Here is a 16,678-nt window from a genome sequence, read left to right on the forward strand (position 1 = left end):
GCAGACCACCAGACCTGGACTCTTTTTCCTCACAGGAAGCCTGTTTTTGTTCTTAAGCAGAGTTCACAAGATGTCTGGTTCCTTCGCGGAAGAGGGACTCTTGCACAGAGGGAAGATAAAATGCAAGTTTCAAAATGCCTTATCAAGGTTCTCTTTGTTTAGAAATGATGCCTGCTCCCCCTTCTGCTTCTATTCGAGTCTCAGTCGCTCAAATAGGGTGCACATGACAACGCATTGGTGTGCAGGAAGAAAATTCTAGAATATTTACCCATAACTATCATTTAAGTCGTCTTATTATTTTAAAATGTGTTATATTTACCATGCATACGTTAGTAGAGATGTAGGGGCAGCCGCAGGTCGTCCCGGCAAGGCCTGCCTTGGGCACCCCTCCTCCACACTCGCAGGCGGTGTGAGTCAGCTTGTGGCTTGGGCCTTTGGACAAAGGAGCTCACCTCTGAGGAGAGGAGGCGGGGCGGGGGGATGTGGCTGCCCCATGTTTGCAGGGGCTCCAGGAAGCCTGGGTCGTGTGAGTGGACTCTGACTCTAGGATGAGAGGAGCAAAGCCCTCGCCGCCCCAAGGAGACTGGCCCCTGATTCCGGCAGATCCTGTATCGAGGGGGAGTCCATGCAGGTTGGTGGACCGGCAGGGGTCAATCGGAGGCAAACCCAGCAGAGCCAGGGAAGGTATCGGGGAGGGCAGCTGGGACGGTGAGGACAGTGAGGAGTCTGTGCTATTGCCAAAGCAGATGGGGCGCCATGGGAAGCTGCACAGAGCAGGGCTGATACAGGATGAGGTGACTCAGTTCAACAGCCTGCTCCAGGCTGACACGTTTGAGAGGGACAAGATCCTAGAAACAGGATGGCCCATGGGTGGCAGACAAGGAGGTTGCCTCCAACACCAGGCAAGGTGCAGCAGAAGTCATGCCATCGTGATGAAGTAGAGAGGGCACAGACTGAACATCTAGCCAGCTCTGCCAAAGGTCGCGCCTTGGTGGACTCATCTCATAGTCAAGGTTGAGCTGGACATCGGCCCCCGTCAAAACAGGCCTACCGCAACTCCGCCAGTCGCTTCCCTGGCTTCTGCTGAACCAGCACCGCGGTCCCACCCCGCTGCTCCCACCCGGGTCACTGCTGGCCCCTGTTCCACCCACTCTGAGCTCCTGGATGACCGGGAGAGTGTCACAGACACTGGCTCCACAGCTTAGCCTCACGGCTGCCACGAATGCTTAATACGATAAGCATGTAATTACACGAATACCTGCATTGGGTCTAGAGAATGACAGAGCTGGCATGCCAGTGGCCGGAGAGGAAGCAGTAAAGAGAGCAATGTTGCAAAAACGGAAACCGGGCCTTGTTCAGAGAATGTCCCAAACTCTGGGTGACCTCTGTAATCACCCCCCAAAGCTGAGAGATGGGCACAGCCTCCCCAGGGCGAATGCGGTAAGTGTAGGTTGAGCAAGGTCGGAAGAGAACAGTGAACTAACACGTTTATGTAACTCAGCACAGCGCAGAGCACGGCTGACTTTTCAGCAACGCCGGACTAGGGGCTTCGTCTGGCGAGGGCTAGGGCCTCTGCCAGCCCTGGGAACACCTGGCTACTGACAGCGAAGAGGCAGCGAGGTGGAGATTCACACAGCAAAACACTTCCTCTCCACAGGTGAGGACTGTGTCATCCTCTCATTTAAATGAGCCATCCTCACCCATAGGGCATCTGGCTAACCAGCCTGTGGTCATCAGCCTGGACCCTGATAGCTAATTAACTCCAAAGCCCTCTGGAAACGAGACACTTGGCACCCAGATAGACCCGGCCTCTCCGCTAGTCCTCCTGACACTGTCCCCCACCAGGGCTGGCTGACTCCCTATGAAGTCCTTGGCGGGGCATCCTCTGCCAAGTGCTTTTGTCCTTGCTTCTTGTGCTCATTTAGAACATCAATGACCTTGAGTGCTGACCCCACAGCTGGAGAGGCAGCCAACCTGGCTCCCCTATACCTGGTTGCCAGGTTCTCACCTGGAGGCAGGAGCCCCAAGGTCTACGCACTCCTTGTTCCCTCTGTAAAACCCACCCTCCTTTTCTAGTCCTCTGCATTGAGAAGCCTCCTCCTGCATCCCAAAGACCCTGTTCTGCTAGGCCAGAGCACCGGCCAGTGCTGCCCCTGCTCTGTTCCCTCAGACACACTGGGACTCCTTAAAGACACAGCTCATGGTTGCCTCCCCTGTGGCTCCGGTACTCCGGCCCGGGCCACGCACCTGGCCCACCTCCCGGCCCTCTGCATTCTGGAGAGGAGGGCAGGTGCAACAGCCAATCTCAGGGAGCCTCGGCAGGACACTGTTCTCAAATGCGTTGACCTCCAGCAGGGCTGAGTCTGCGTGAAGCCAGAGTTGACAGCTGAGCAGCCCTCACAGCCATGAGAAAAAAGGCTTCCCTGCTGCCTTCCTGGGCCCTCGGGGCCTCTAGGGACTGGTGCAATCCAGGGCCTCTCACATGGGGCCACCTTGCTCCCCAGGGCACCTGGAGTGAGACCTGGGACATCGCTGGGTGTCATGACACAGACAGGCAGGTGCTGCTGACATTGAGTGAGTAGGGCCCAGGGATGCTGCTGGATGCCCTGCAGAGCACAGAGCCCCCCAACCCCAACACGGCAAAGAATGGTGCAGCGGCCCTGGACTCCAGGAGCCAACGGTGCCCACGTCGAGAAGCCACAGCCCTGGCGCCTTGCAGCACCCAGCACCATCGACATTTTCAGGAACTTTTTCTCCAGTGCACTCTGTCTCCTGGCAATGACCCCTGGCGGCTAACAGATGGTGAAACACCCAGGCCGGGGGAAGTTAGCAGCAACTCCCGGTCACCCTGAGAGCCACTAGAAACAGCAGAGCAGATACTGCAACCCAGGTCCCCAGAGCTCCAAACCCTGAGCTGCTCCTTCAGTGCAGCTGCTCCGCTCCTGGACTGTGTGCTGTTTCCTCGAGACCCCTCGATGGGTCTGCCTCAGCCACCTGACTCTGCACCTCCATCGGGCCCACATGTCTGTCCCCCAACGCTCCAGGTCTACACCCAACTCATTCCATGACCAGCCCCTGCTCCTCCTACGGGTCTCAGTGGCACCTCCGCGGGGTGCCCGTCCCTCCTGGGCACAGCCCAGGCACCCCCTGGGCCCTGGGTCACTGCCTGTAGAGCCACCAGGAAGGGCGCTTGCACACTGGCAGGCCAGGGAGCGTGGGGTGTCTGTTAGTTTCGGCACAAGCCTGACTCCCAGCCCTGGAGCAGGCCCAGAGAAGTTTTATTGGCTAAAGGGATGGAGAGAGACAATGAAGTCAGGGTCCAGCTCGTGCTGGTTCTCAGTACATGTTTTTTGCAAAGTTGCCACTGAGCTCATGCCTTCTGTCACAGGTCTAGACCTCCCCTAGTCCCCTGGGAATCTGGGAGGAAGCTCCATTTCTGCGTCTTCACGCCACCCGCTCTCGGCCCCGGCAAGCTGCCACTCAATCTTTCACAACATCACCCTGATCTTCCCAGGGTGCCCCTAGCACAGTGGATGTTTTCGCAAGTTGTCTAAGGAAGCGTCTATCTAGTGCAGAGCTCCTTCTAAATTTAGAAACAGCCCTGATGTTTTGAATTTATTTTCGATAAGTGTACGGAGTGAGGTTTCTAAATGACTGTCCCGGGGGGCTGGGTTGGCTGCTGGGTTGGCAACTTGCGTCACAGCCCTCCATGCTGGGCGCTGCTGCTTGGCCTTGAGACTGCCGTGTGATTCTGGGCCAGTCACTGGGTGCTCTGTCATCTCTGTGAAGCGGGGGAGGGGGGGTGTCAGCAAGGGGGCTGCCCAGTGTGGTCATCTGTCATTCCCAGCTCACGCGGGCAATTCTCGGCCATTCTGCTGCAGTGGGCCTGCGGCAGTGTCCCTCCCCTCCAGCAACATGCCTTTTGGCCCCCTGTGCTGGGTTTTCCTGTTTGAGATTCACTTGCTATCAATAGGGAGATCACTCTCCGTATTATAGTTTAATTTCAAACCCACCAAGAAGTCAAAATAAGACCATAGTACAATGCACATAGGCTCTCCGCCTGGAATCACCAAATACCAGCCTCTGGCACATCTGTTTCCTGTCTGTCCTCTTTACGCGTCTCTATGTAAAGGGCTTCTTCTAAAGGCAGAGCTGTCGTGACACTTGACCTCCAAGCAGGTCAGCATTTATTTCTTAGGAACTACTGCCAGGGCCTCCCTGGTGGCGCAAGGGATTAAGCATCAGCACTATGAAGCTATCTGCAGCCACTGTAGCACGAGTTCGATCCCTGGCCAGGGAGGTGACCCACATGGTGCAACAGACCTCTCCTGTTTCACCCGCTGCTCCCCTCAGCAGCGTGTTTCAGTAGATCTGCCTGTTCTGCTCCCCATTCTGTTTCTGATAGGGCCTCTCACCCCCGCACCTCTGGCCTGTACCCCAGCTCTTGTATGAAGAAAGAAAGAAAGAAATCTAAAATAAAGGAATTTCTGCCACCCCCACAACCACCACATCAGGACCGCATGCCCCAAATGGCACCGGCTCGCTACTGTCGAATGTCACCCCCACCCCTCGCATTGCCCTGTGGCCAGGGTGCCGCCAAGCCCCTAACACTGCATGGTTACTTAGCTGCCTACCCCAGAACCTGTGGCAAAGTGAGCATTTTTCATAAACTCTCCAATATCTTCTGTGAGCCGCATAGCCAAGAGGAAGTGCCTGGCCAGGACATTGCGGGTCAGCTCCTTTCTATACTGGGGTTTGGATGCCCATTCTGCTAAGTCCAAGACCCTTGTCCTTGTAGGGATCCTGCTCTGAGGCCCATTCAGCAGCCACAGAAGGAAGCAGCAAAAATTGGGAAACCAAGAAAGAGAAGCTGCATCTCTGAGCCCAGCCTCCCAGCACCTAGTGAGTGGTGCGGGGGGTGGGGGGGCAGGGTGTGGGGCACCACCCAACCTCCTCTGCCTCTCAACTCAGCACAAAGGGTCAGCCTCCAAAAGCCTGGGTGCGGCCTGGATCTCTGGGTTCCTGCTGGTCCTCGCAGCCGCAGCCGCTCAGAGCAGAGGCTGAAACAGGAACCTGCTGCTCGAGACCCCGCGCCTTCCCCGTTTCTCGAGAGGAAGTGTGCAGTCGCTTCAGCAACTGCTGCTCCTGATAGCATGGGCTTCTCCACACCCCTGGGAGCCAGCCACAGCCACTGATGGAGCGGCGGTGACCGCGCTCAGCCCCTCAGGACCCCCGGGGAGACTGCCAGTTTCTGAAGGTACCTCGGGAACACAGCGGGGCTGGCAGAGGAGTCTCTGGGGCACCTCTGACACACAGCTGGCTGGGGAGCTGACTTCTGGAGTCAGGGGCTCCGAGAGAACAGGCTGAGCAGCGTTTGCAGGGCGGCAGGGCGGCACAGAGCCGCCTCATTCAGCTGCTCCGGGGCTGCCTGGTTTCGGGGGGAGGGGGGCGGTGCCGGCTGTGCTGAGCACATCCAGCACAAGGGAATTTCTGGCTAAAGAACGGCCATTCTCCCCATGGCCAGCGCCGCTTGCTATCAGACTTCCTGCGCGCCTGGCCTGAGCAAGCCTCCCCACTTCTCAGGCCTCCATGGCCTCTGTAAGCGGGGTCAGGGACCCACCTTGGTCCCTCTTTGTGGGGCTCTGCTCTGTACTGGGCAGGTGAAAGAGCTAACCTGACCTCAGCACCCAGGCCAGGTTCAGACACACAGCAGGAGCTCCATCACCCTTGTCAGCCCGGGGTGGGTACGTGAGGGTGTGTGCAGCCCAGGAGGGCGGCCGATCCCAAGAGTGCATCTAGGCATTGGGGTGAAGGCTCTTCTCTGAGAAGAGCCAACAATAAGCAGTGATAATAAATGATAATAATCAGAGCCGGTGGCTGTGTGTAGGGTACAGTTAAAGGCAAGCCGGTGAGGAATATCAATTCTGAAAGCACCAAATATTAGTAAAATTTTGGAGAACTAGGATTTCCACAAATGGTGGCCCCCTCCACATCTGGTCAGTTCCTGTGTGCCCAGAGAGCCTGGTGTTGGGTGACGGCCTGGACTCTGGCCTCAGGGGTCCTGGGTCAGGGCTGTGCACGCAGGCGTGAGGCCTGGGGGCACTGCATGAAGAGTTAGCTTTCTGTGCTCTGCAGAACAATCCTGTAGGGTATCGATTATTTGCTTCTGGCTCATGAGAAAACAGGCTCAGAGAGGTTCCGTGATCTGCCCAAGTCACACCGCTAAAGAGAGACTCTCAGGATTCCCAGGGCTGCTGTGGGGGAAGGCAGAGCCTGGCAAGAGTGAGGGTGGGAAGGATCAAGGTTTGCATTTAAAGCAGAACCTGCTTTGAGAAGAAGGCACCCGACTCTGCAACCTGTCACTCTGGCTTGCGAGGAGCTGCTGAGCCACAAGTCTATGAAACCGGGCTGTGGTTCTTTTAAAATTGGGGAGGTCAGTCCAAATCAAAGTTTTGGCAAAATCTGCTGCTACTGCTATTCTGCAGTTACAAGAAGGCGATCAAACATGCTAAATAAGGTCTGAAAAGTACAACAATAGTATTGTTCAAAACCTATGCCATGCACAGACTGGGATGTATTCAGACTCTGTTAAACACATCTAGAGTGAAGGCCCTGAGGGGGCTTCTGGAAAGCCAGTGTGTCAATCCACCACTCCTGGGCCATATTCTGGGTCAGTGGCCGGAGAACTGTGTGGCTCTGGCAAGTCACTGCCTCTCCTGAGTGTTAGCTTCCTCCTCGCAAAAAGACCTACTTCCTTGCATGTTTATAAGATATGTAATTTACTTTATTTATTTATTTATTTTAAAGATTTATTTATTTTTGCACACAAGAGCTAGGGTACAGGCCAGAGATGCAGGGGAGGAGGGTGGGTTAGAGGATTTACCAGAGACAGAGTGGGGAACAGAAAAGGCAGACGGTGAAATACACTGCTGAGGGGAGCAGCGGGGAGACAGGAGAGGTCTGCTGAGCCATGTGGGTTGCTCCCTGGCCGGCCAGGGATCGAACTCATGCTGCAGAGGCTGTGGATTGCTTCATAGTATGGTGCTTAGCCCCTTGCACCACTGGGGAAGCCCAAGATATGTAATTTATATGTAAGAGGGAAGAGCTGCCAAATACTAAATAGCAGCTATAAATATCACTCCCAACTCCAACAATTAAAGTACGACAAAAGTTGCACTTCTTTACAGCAAGGGGTAAAAGGCCATGATAAAATATAACAGTTCCTGGCTCACCAGCCTGTGCGGGTGAGGAGCTGGGCATTCCACGGCTCCCTGCCTTCTGCTTCCACTTGATACAATCAAGTGGGCATGGACAATTTTGCATTGCAGCAAACTTAAATCACTTTCCTAATACCATGTCCCCACTCTGAGTTTCCAGGAGTGATGCGTATTTCTAAGGGGAGCACCTTTCTTAAAGACTTAGAAATGATCATTCCAGCAACCTCCATCAGCTTCTGCATTAATCCACACTGCTAGCTCTGCATTTGCTATTTAGAAAGAACGCATTTCCTTCAGTTCTGAGAGCGGCTGGAGCTTAAATTTTTCAAATCAGATTTCCAGCATGTCAGACCAGAGCAGTTGGTTCTTGTCAGCAACCTGAGGCCCCGTTAGTACATTTATCCACTCACCCATGCACCTACCACCCCCTCTTCCATGCATCCATCGATCTGTCTGTTCATCCCCTCCCTTAATAAATACCCATTGAGGCCATAGCATGTAACTAACTTCCTCCCTCTCTCACCAACCCAAAAGTTCCAGAGGAAATTAGTACATCAGTTCCAAACCACTTCCTCCCATCTGAGAACCACCAAGAGAGGGAGCTTATTTCATGACAGTAACTGTGGGGCCTCCGGGACCTCATGGCTCACTTTTGCTGTCAAACAGTTTTGCGAAGTCACACCTGCCTCCTCGGCACCCTCCAGGCAAGCTGGGACCACAGCCAAAGGGGGAGGCAGAAAGACCCAAAGTGCTTCAGAAGATAGGGCCAGCCATACTTTCAAGTGTCCTTAGGGGAAATGGGCCACTTTGGAGAAGCCCGGCTTTGCAGGTCCTTGATAGACACTTGATCTGTCTTGATAATCACACCTTCAGCCACTCAGCCATATTAAGTGAGCACTTACTATGCACCAGGCACCTGCAGGCAATGATTTTCCTATGATGTGGTGTAGGGTGGTGTAGGGTAAAGGGAACAAGCAGAGCCTAGGGAGGAGCGGAGGGCACCAGTCTAGTCAGCATGGTGGGTCACATTAATTCTCACCTTCACCCTGGGAGGCAGCCCCCTCCTTCCCCATGTCCCAGCATGCTGGTCCCCCACGGCTCCCCCAGGCCTGTTGAGTCACATGGGCCATCAGCTGGAAATCAGAAGCCTCTATGTATAGATTGTGTGGGGAACCACAGCTGCGCCCAGGCTGGGAAGACACCTGCTGTTCCATCCCCGGGATGTACTGGCCCTTCAGCACCTCAGGTGGCTACCCCAGGGCCTTGTCACAAGAAGGGACAATCCCAGGTTTAGACAGGCTGCGTCCACTACTCACACTCAGAGCATGCTCATGAAAGACACACTCGTTCTGCACCCAGACACCTTGACTCAAATCCCACCTCACCTCCCACCAGCTGGGGGGTCTGGCTAAGCACATGCGCTGGTCTTGGTGTCCCCACTTAGACAAAAGGCAAAATGAGAGTGAAGCTTCCTACACAGTTTCCTCACGGGGGCCAATGAGAGACCATGCGAGGCCCAGGAGGAGACCTCCCTCCCCACTCCTCAGGAGTGGACCTCCTCAGGAGGAGACCTCCCTCCCCACTCCTCAGGTCGCATACTCACCTCAGGAGCATGGGGAGCCCCCTAAGGCTCCCCCTTATTTATGGGGAAGCAAACAGACCCAAAGAAGGAAACTGACTTCTCCAAAGTCTCAGAGAGTTCACGGCCCACAGTGGGGAACACTAGGTCACCCCTTCTCTCCCCAGTATTGAGAGGAAGCCTCCCATCTGGATGACCCCATGATACAAAGCTGATGGCCTGTCCGCAGGAGCTCGGGACTCAGCGCAGGCGGGCAGGGGCATGAGGGAGGAGCTGGCAGCTGGCCGTGTGGCGGGTCAGTGGCACGTAAGCAGGGACAGGGGATACAGGGACAGGGCAGGGACACACTGATCCCCAGTATTTTCTCTGCTTCTACCAGCAATCCTATTTTTTTTTTTCATCATTTGCTATTGGGCCTAAAACCTCATTCTATGGTGACAAGGGGAACTGAAGGCATCTGGTGAAGAATACAAGGAGCCAGAATTTGGAGGCTGGCCCCACCTCTGAAAAGCTGTGTGACCCTGAGAGTATACTTAAATTCTCTGAGGTTGAGTCTCCTTGTCTGTAAGATGCGGGGCTCCTCGGGGCAGCGGAGGGTCAGTGTACTTTGAACACTCAGTCTAGCCCCTCCACTCCAAGGCTCTCAATGACGCAGGCAGCAAAGGGCCTGTGCTCTCCCTGGCCTGCAGCTTACAGCGTGGAGGGTCAGGGTGCATATCTCCCAAGTCCACATCTAGGGGTGTCACCCTGGAAGCCAGAACTTGGCCATGGCAGGAACACAGCCATTCATGGCCTTAGGGCCCTCTGGTCAACCCGGACCGAGGGCACGGTGGTGCACCAGGCCACCTGGGCATGTGACTGCGCTTTATACACGTTCACACCACCACGATGCCTTTCTCAGGACACTTTCCCGCCATGAAGCAACATGCACGACTATACTGACACCACAGAAATGGCCCAACACTACCAGGGAGAGCCCCCTCCCTCCCACGCAGAAAGAGCAAAGCCCAGGCCCCGGGACCAGCCTTCTGTGCCGGCATCTGTGCATTGAGATGTGACTCGCCCTACCCCCAGGGGTGAATGCTACATTAGATAAAAGAGCAATGTCCATTTCACTTGATCACTGTCCGCCCCTGCTGGTGATTCAGGAGTGTGCACATAAAGCAAAACTAACTGAGTTTTGCTGGGAAACGTGACAAAAAAGAACAGTCAGAGAGAGCACAGGGGACTGTGGTGACAGCACATGGGTGAACTGGTGAAGGAAATTCTATGGGGACTACACCTGAGGGGGAGGAAAAAAGCAAACAATGATGTAAAAAATATATAAATAAAAAAGAAAAGAATTATTAAAAAAAGAAAATTTAGTCACAAAAATAAATCAATCAATAGAAAGAACATTCTGACTTGACGGTCCCTGGGCCCAGAGGCAGCTACAGGAAAGTCTCCAGGCCTTTACCTTCTAATGAAACCCGCATTTCCTAAGTCTCCATATTGACATGCAAAGAAAGTCTAGGAAGGTTCCCGTTTGCCCACTCTGCACAACTGCCCACTCTGGTAGCTTAACGGTGGTCGCCATGACTCTCTGTCCATGGTCAGTGTTTCTCAAGTCAGTCAGTTCACAGGGGACGTGGCTGTCGAGGACCTGGCCTGGGTCCTAAGTCCCATTTGTAACCTTAGGACCTGGCCTGGGTCCTAAGTCCCATTTGTAACCCCACCAGGTGTGACGCCCGCCCTGGCCTGTGACACATTCGCTGTCACCAGGAGCTGAGCCGAGCCGTGTGGACCCCACCAGGTGCTCAGCCTGTGAAAAACCAGCAAGGAAGCTTCACTAAGTCATGTTTAAAGTCAAAGCAAATAGATAAAAATGGAAAGGGGTTTTTGTGACTTTAACGGGAGTGAAAGTGAAATTTGCTGCAGAGCTACGCGGCCCCAATTTGGCTTATCCCTACACCATCCTCAAATAATCATAATTTGTATAGGACGCCTCCATGCTAATGTGGCCTAAGGATTAAATTGAGTCTCCCTCCAGCCTCAGAGCACATGAGCTCCTCATCGGGGCACCCGAGGGTGGATGGGGCCAGGACACGGGCTCAGGCCTGCGGCCTCACTGGCAAAGGGATGGGTGTCTTGTGATGACAGTGCTGGGAGAGACCCAAGAACATGCTGGGGGACCTCGAGCAGCCTGCTTGCCCTCTCAGAGCACTTTGTAATGCCCTTTTGTAGTTGGTGTTTTCTGATTGGTGTGTCCTGTCAAGACTAGAGGGGCTTCTGGGGAAACTTTCTTAAAACAGGTATCAATCACCAGGCTTGAGATATCCTGGAAGGGTGGCCTCGTCCAAACAGCGCCTTCAAACCTCGGATTTCTAGTCAGGTGGAAGGAGAACAAAAGAAGGAAAGCCCCTCGAAGTGGGCTGCCTGCTCGTAGGTCCTGCCCTGGCCAGGGCCCCCAGGAGCCACTGCCGCCCCTGCACGGGGCAAGGCGAGAAGGTGGAGCTGGGGGCAGGTGGGACAGCCTGTGGCTGCACCTGCCCTGGCAGGCGAGCAGGGAGTGATGTGGGTCATGGGCAGGTGGTTGCACCTGTCGAGGGAGGTCAGGATGTGGTGGGGTGCCCCCCGGAAATCCTGCATGATCCTTGGCAGGGAACCAACGGAAGCTGAACCCCTGTCCCAGCTCTCATGGCTCCAGGAGCAGAGCTCACACCCCAGGCTGATGGAGAGCTCCCAAGACAAAAGGGCAGGTCGTGGTACCAGTCAGCAGGGTACGGTGGAGGCAAAGGGCCATTAGCAACTGTGGCCAACCTTTCCCATAACACTGCAGAACGCTGGGGGGACCCAAGGAAGGATGATTTGCTCAAGCTCACACTCTAAGTTGTCTGGCCACCGATTTCCCAAGGGGTCCAGGTTTGGTCATTTTAGCTTCTATTTACCATACCCATCTTAGAGATGCTTTAGAGATGACTGCAGTTCACGCTTCACAAGAACCCCGCTGGCCATGTATTCATGGCCCACATTTATGGGTTTAAGAGCAGCGGCTCAGAGAAGTGCAGTGACTTGCCAAAGGACACACAGCCAGCAGTGAGGAGCGGGATCTGATGACCCGCCTGCTCTGAAGACCCCTGCAAGTCTCCCTTCTCCCCAGCTTCTTCTGATAATAAATGCAATCCATGCAGGCGGGGGAAATTTGGAAATTTTAGAAAGATGTAAAGAAAAAGTTGATAAATTCATCTATAAAAACACTACCCAGAGAGAGAGAAAGAGACCTAGGAAACATTTTGGAGAATTTCCTTAACATTTTTCTCTCTACATCTATTTGCAGGTCACACTTGTATAAAATTAGGGGTAGTACGAGCACAGCTGTTTGCTGTTTTTGCTGCACAAACATTAGTGTTAACAGCTCCCTAACACAATGCCCTGAAAGGTCGGAGAACATTCCCCACAGTTCGTTCCTGCCCTTTGACCAACCAGGCGTCCATGAGTGGTGGTGACAGCTGGGTCTTGAGCAGCCTTAACTGGCCTCTCTCTTGGCCCTTCTGGGCACTGGGATGTGGCTTCCGGCCACTGCCATGTGATATCCCAGGCAGGATGTCCGTGCTGAGGACCTCCATGTCCTTGCATGAAAGGCGACCCAAAAGTTTGTGGTCCAGAATTTGCCTTGATGAGTTTTAAACACTGTTCTGTGGCCTCTTAGACTGGACAGTGGCGACTGGTGGGGGGAAAGGAAGTCAGGCAGCATTTCACGGTGAACGAGGTCAGGTTTGGCGCTGGCAGGCCTGGCTAGAACCAGCTTACCTCCTTCTGGGAGGACAACCTCAGACAAGTTAGCAGTGGTCTCACCCAGGATGCGCGGTTGTTAGGAGCATGATCAATGTGTGGGGCTTAAGTCAATGCCTGTGTGGTGAGGGTGGGGGCTTCTGCTTGTTACTGCTGTTGTTGGGGTTCTGATGGGTGGATGGAGATGTCCCCCACACAAGGCGTCACGCTCAAAAGCAGGCCATGTGAATGAATGGACAGCTGTTCGGAGCAGTTGCGCAGGCCAAAGGGAAGGGTGACTCCCGACCTAGGCTCTCAGACGAGCCCCCACTGTCGCCAAGGCGTCCACCTGTTCCTGGTTTACTAGGGTCCAGACCTGCCCTGTGGGGGTCCTCAAGCCCCCCTCCCCTCGGCATCCTATGAAGGGGCTCAGGATACCCTGCTCTCCCACACCTGGCCTGCCCGCCAGCAGCCCACCGTGGGCGAGGGCCTGGGACTATTCTGGGATGCTGCCCGGGAAAGGAAAGTTCCGAGAAGCCTGAGCTGGTGTATTTGTACCTTCAGAGTACACGGCGCAAGGGCCCCATCGGGTCAAGCAGAACTCAACTGGGGGACTGAGGGCAGGCACCGCCCACATCCCTGAAAGCAGCTCCCTCAGGCGGGACCTCTCCATGCCAGGCGTCCACACTGACCAGGGTGGGCAGAAGCAGCTCGTCCCTGGGAGAGGAAGGGACGTGGGGTCTGAAGTCAGGGAGGAAGCTGCGTCCTGCTTCCCGCACTGCGGGGTTCTGGGCCCAGGAGCCAGGGCGGGTGAGCTGGCCTGGCCCTCCGCACGCAGCGACAGAGGCAGGTCTGCCTCCCGGGGGCTGGCCAGATGAAATGCAAGGGCGCGTGTAGCTGCCCAGCAGATTGGGGGCCGGGAGGCCGCAGGATGCCTTCCTCGATGCTGAGGAAGTAAAGGTACGGGCGGGGCTCGTCTCTGGGACTTCACAAGAAAGGCGAGGGGAGTTCTTTCTGAATAATTTTCCAGGCGCCATTGTTAGAATTCAAAGGGAACTGTGCTCTCTTCGGAATTCACCTTTTCCACTAATTTCATGCTTCAGAAGGGTGAGCGAGGCCACCACCACAACAGGCGCTGGCACCGGTCCAAAGGCGGGGGAAACCAACACGCAGATACCAGCTCCATGCTTTGACCTCACACGGAAGGGAGCCCGCGGGCTGGGGCCTGCGTGTGTGACCTCGTTTCTCCCCTGCCCTTTCTTTATTCTTCCTGGAAGCAATTATGCGTCTCAGACCCTCTCCCCTAGCTCCAGCCACCGCATGAAACTGTCACAGATTAAATCACGTTGTTCCCCGATTTCATTAGGGGGACTCCTAGTCTCATCCTCTGGGGGGATTTTCTCTCTTCAAGCAAAGCCTTTCTCAGAAAAGTTAACTCCTTCTTAGAGATTAAAGAAGCAGTGAAGACCACAGGGGTTATTATCACCTTCTGGGTTTTTCTAAATGGTGTGGGGTAAGGTGGGCTTGTGGGGGGGGATATCTTGTAGGGGGGAGGGAGGGCTTACAGGGGGCTAAGGCTAAGACGCTTTATAGGAGGCTTAATTCCCTTGCAGGGAATTAATGGGTTTGTGGGTGTGAGGTGAGCTTTTAGTGGGGTGAGATGAGGACACTCCCCAGTCTGTAATGAACCCTGACCCAAGGACCCGTCCACTGCCAGGAGCAGGATGATACCATTCGGGGAGCTGAGTGACAAGGGCATTGTGGTATGGGGACACTTGTGGGGATTCTTGGTAGCCAGAGGGGTGAGGTGGATGTGAAGGGTTCAGAGACCACAGCAGGGGGAGCTGCTGGCCCCCCTCAGCCTGTTCTAAGAGCACTGTCCTGTCCAGCAGCCCAGAGGCCTAAGGGACCACCAGGAAGGCTGAGGGACAATGGGTCCAGGTTTTTCCAGGTGTAGCCCAGAAGGGGCAGGAAGCTGTGCACCCTACAAGGTGAGCTGGCTACTTCCTATGGGACCCCCAGCTCTTGGGACAGGGTCAGAGGCTACCAGCTTTGCTCCTTCCATGGAAAGGTGCAAGGTGGGGCTCAGAGGTCCATAGTGAGACCCCAAGGCTGCCTTTCTTGGGCGCTGGCTTGGCGCCCCACACCAGAGATGCTTAGGTGCCTGCTGTACCCAAGGAATGAGGCTTCAATCCACCTGGTGTGGTTTTTCAAGCACTTTCTGGGAGCTCATTTTCTTGAGTGCCGCTCCAGGTTGGGGACTGGGGCCCCTAGTGATGTGAAAACCTGTCCAGTCCATGTGAAGCTGCCGCCAAGGCCAAAGGCAGCCCCTCAGCTGCATTTGGGGAGCAGGTGGTGAGATGAAGGAAACAGGGCTCAGCCTCGCCAGGAAGGGACATGGGAGGGGCCTGGTCCTTAGGACCCCCCAATGTGTCAGTCACAGAAGCCAGTGGAACCAGAGCACAGGGGTGCTCCCCTAACTTTGGACATGAGGCCTGCTCAGCCACATCTTCTGTGGTGCATCTTGAGTTTATGGTTTTTATAATTGTATCTTATAATCAATTGAAGTACAGTGATATTACAGTCTACCAGTTTGTGTTATGATGGATAAACAACTTAAGTAATTAGTTTAACTAGATTGATAATTTAAGTTAAATTATATTAACTTTCCAAAAAACACTCACTTTGGTTCCACTTGTTTACTAATATGCAGATATTCCACCTTCCCCTCTCCTGTCCCTCACAAATTAGGAAGTGACACAGACTTCCCTTCCCTACTTGCTCTGAGATCATAGACCTTTCCAAAACCCAAACCTGTAAGACATGGAAGATGGAGTCAAGGCCAGTGGGCGGGGGGGAGGTGAGGGTACTGGATCAGCTGATCTTGAACGCTTTCAAGGTCATATGTCCTGTTGCTAAAAGGCCAATGCAGAATGGGGTGCAGGCCAGACTATCTGGGCTGGACACCCACTCGCTGCCCCATTGATGCCCTTTGTCCCCATGAGGAGGCAGTGACAGCAGCCTGAGAGGGCACTAACAAGCATGTGTCCCTGAAATACTTGCATGAGGGCCCAGAAATGAGTTTATCATCATGTGCAACTAGAAAACACCCCGTCTCTGCGATACCAGCAGGTATGGCCTGCCGGGCTCTGTCCTGAGCATCTCCTGTGCTTGACCTGTTGCAGCCACAACCCCCCTGTGCTATAACGACTCGCCCAAACAGGCAGGATGAGCTCAGTAATGTGTCCAAGTTCATCTAGCTCGCACCTGCAGAACCAAAACTTGAACCCAGGGGTCTCCTTCCAGAGCCCACCCTCAGAACTGTCATGGAACAAGCCAGAGACTTAGCATCAGTCGTTCAGCCCCAGGTCCGGGTTCCGTGCCATGCGACCATCCCTCTCAGAGACTCAGTTTCCTTTACCGCAAAATGGGGTCAGGAGTGCAGTGACTTACAATCACAAAAAGTCACAGTCGCACGAACCTGCTACGCCTGCAGCAAATACATGGCGCTGTCGGGGGTTTCCTCTTCCACTGCTTGTCAGAGCCTGCTGAAAAACTCAAGCAGCAGAGAGAAGGTGGAAGCAGAAAGTGCCCTATCCTCACTCCCTGTGGTTGCAAAACCCTGGAACCCCTGGGGTCTAAGTGCTCTGAGCCCACCAGGCCAGGAGTCGAGGCCAGCAGCTCCAGCCCATCTGCACCCCGCTCCGCCGGCAGCCGCCGCGGCCCCTCTCCTCCGCCAGGGCGGAGTGGAAACTTTCACCAACAACAGCGTTTGCCAGTAACTTCCCTCTCTGTGGTTTTGCTCTGTAGTCCCCTTGATAAAAGAATCGGAGCAGCACAAATGTAACCAACATTCACCCATCTCATCTGCACATGAAAACACCCTCCCGGCAAGAAGTGAGCGGCCGTGAAATGATGCGCCATGTACCCTAAACTAGGTCACTCTCCACCCAGAGGGCTCGGCGCGTGGCTGACTCTCCCCGTGTGTCTCCTGTGCCGTAGGCTTCGGGCGACTTCGACGGCCCAGGCAGAGAGAGGAATGGGGAACAGCATGAGATCCACCCCGGCGCCCCCCGAGAGGCCCCTGCCCAGCCCAGAGGGTAAGTCCAGGTCCTGGTGATGCTCCCGTGTG

The 16,678-nt window shown here is 54.7% G+C and overlaps 2 protein-coding genes across 5 annotated transcripts in view; one reads left to right on the plus strand and one right to left on the minus strand.

Moving 5' to 3' along the window:
- Positions 1-16,678, minus strand: part of TG (thyroglobulin) — a 168,462-nt gene that overhangs the window by 38,013 nt on the left and 113,771 nt on the right. The window lies entirely within an intron of this gene.
- Positions 1-16,678, plus strand: part of SLA (Src like adaptor) — a 65,054-nt gene that overhangs the window by 30,636 nt on the left and 17,740 nt on the right. For 2 of the 4 annotated variants that reach the window (XM_037501592.2, XM_054691966.1), the window contains exon 2: positions 16,549-16,646. In XM_037501592.2, the coding sequence (XP_037357489.1) occupies positions 16,586-16,646 (61 nt within the window). In that variant the 5' untranslated portion in view covers positions 16,549-16,585. Of the gene's footprint in view, positions 1-5,032; positions 5,258-16,383; positions 16,647-16,678 lie in introns of those variants that run through there. The other 2 variants (XM_037501591.2, XM_037501587.1) reach the window with 2 other exon arrangements.

Source organism: Talpa occidentalis, unplaced genomic scaffold (assembly GCF_014898055.3).
Source record: "Talpa occidentalis isolate TD23 unplaced genomic scaffold, MPIMG_talOcc4v2.1, whole genome shotgun sequence".
Classification (NCBI taxonomy): Eukaryota; Metazoa; Chordata; class Mammalia; order Eulipotyphla; family Talpidae; genus Talpa; species Talpa occidentalis.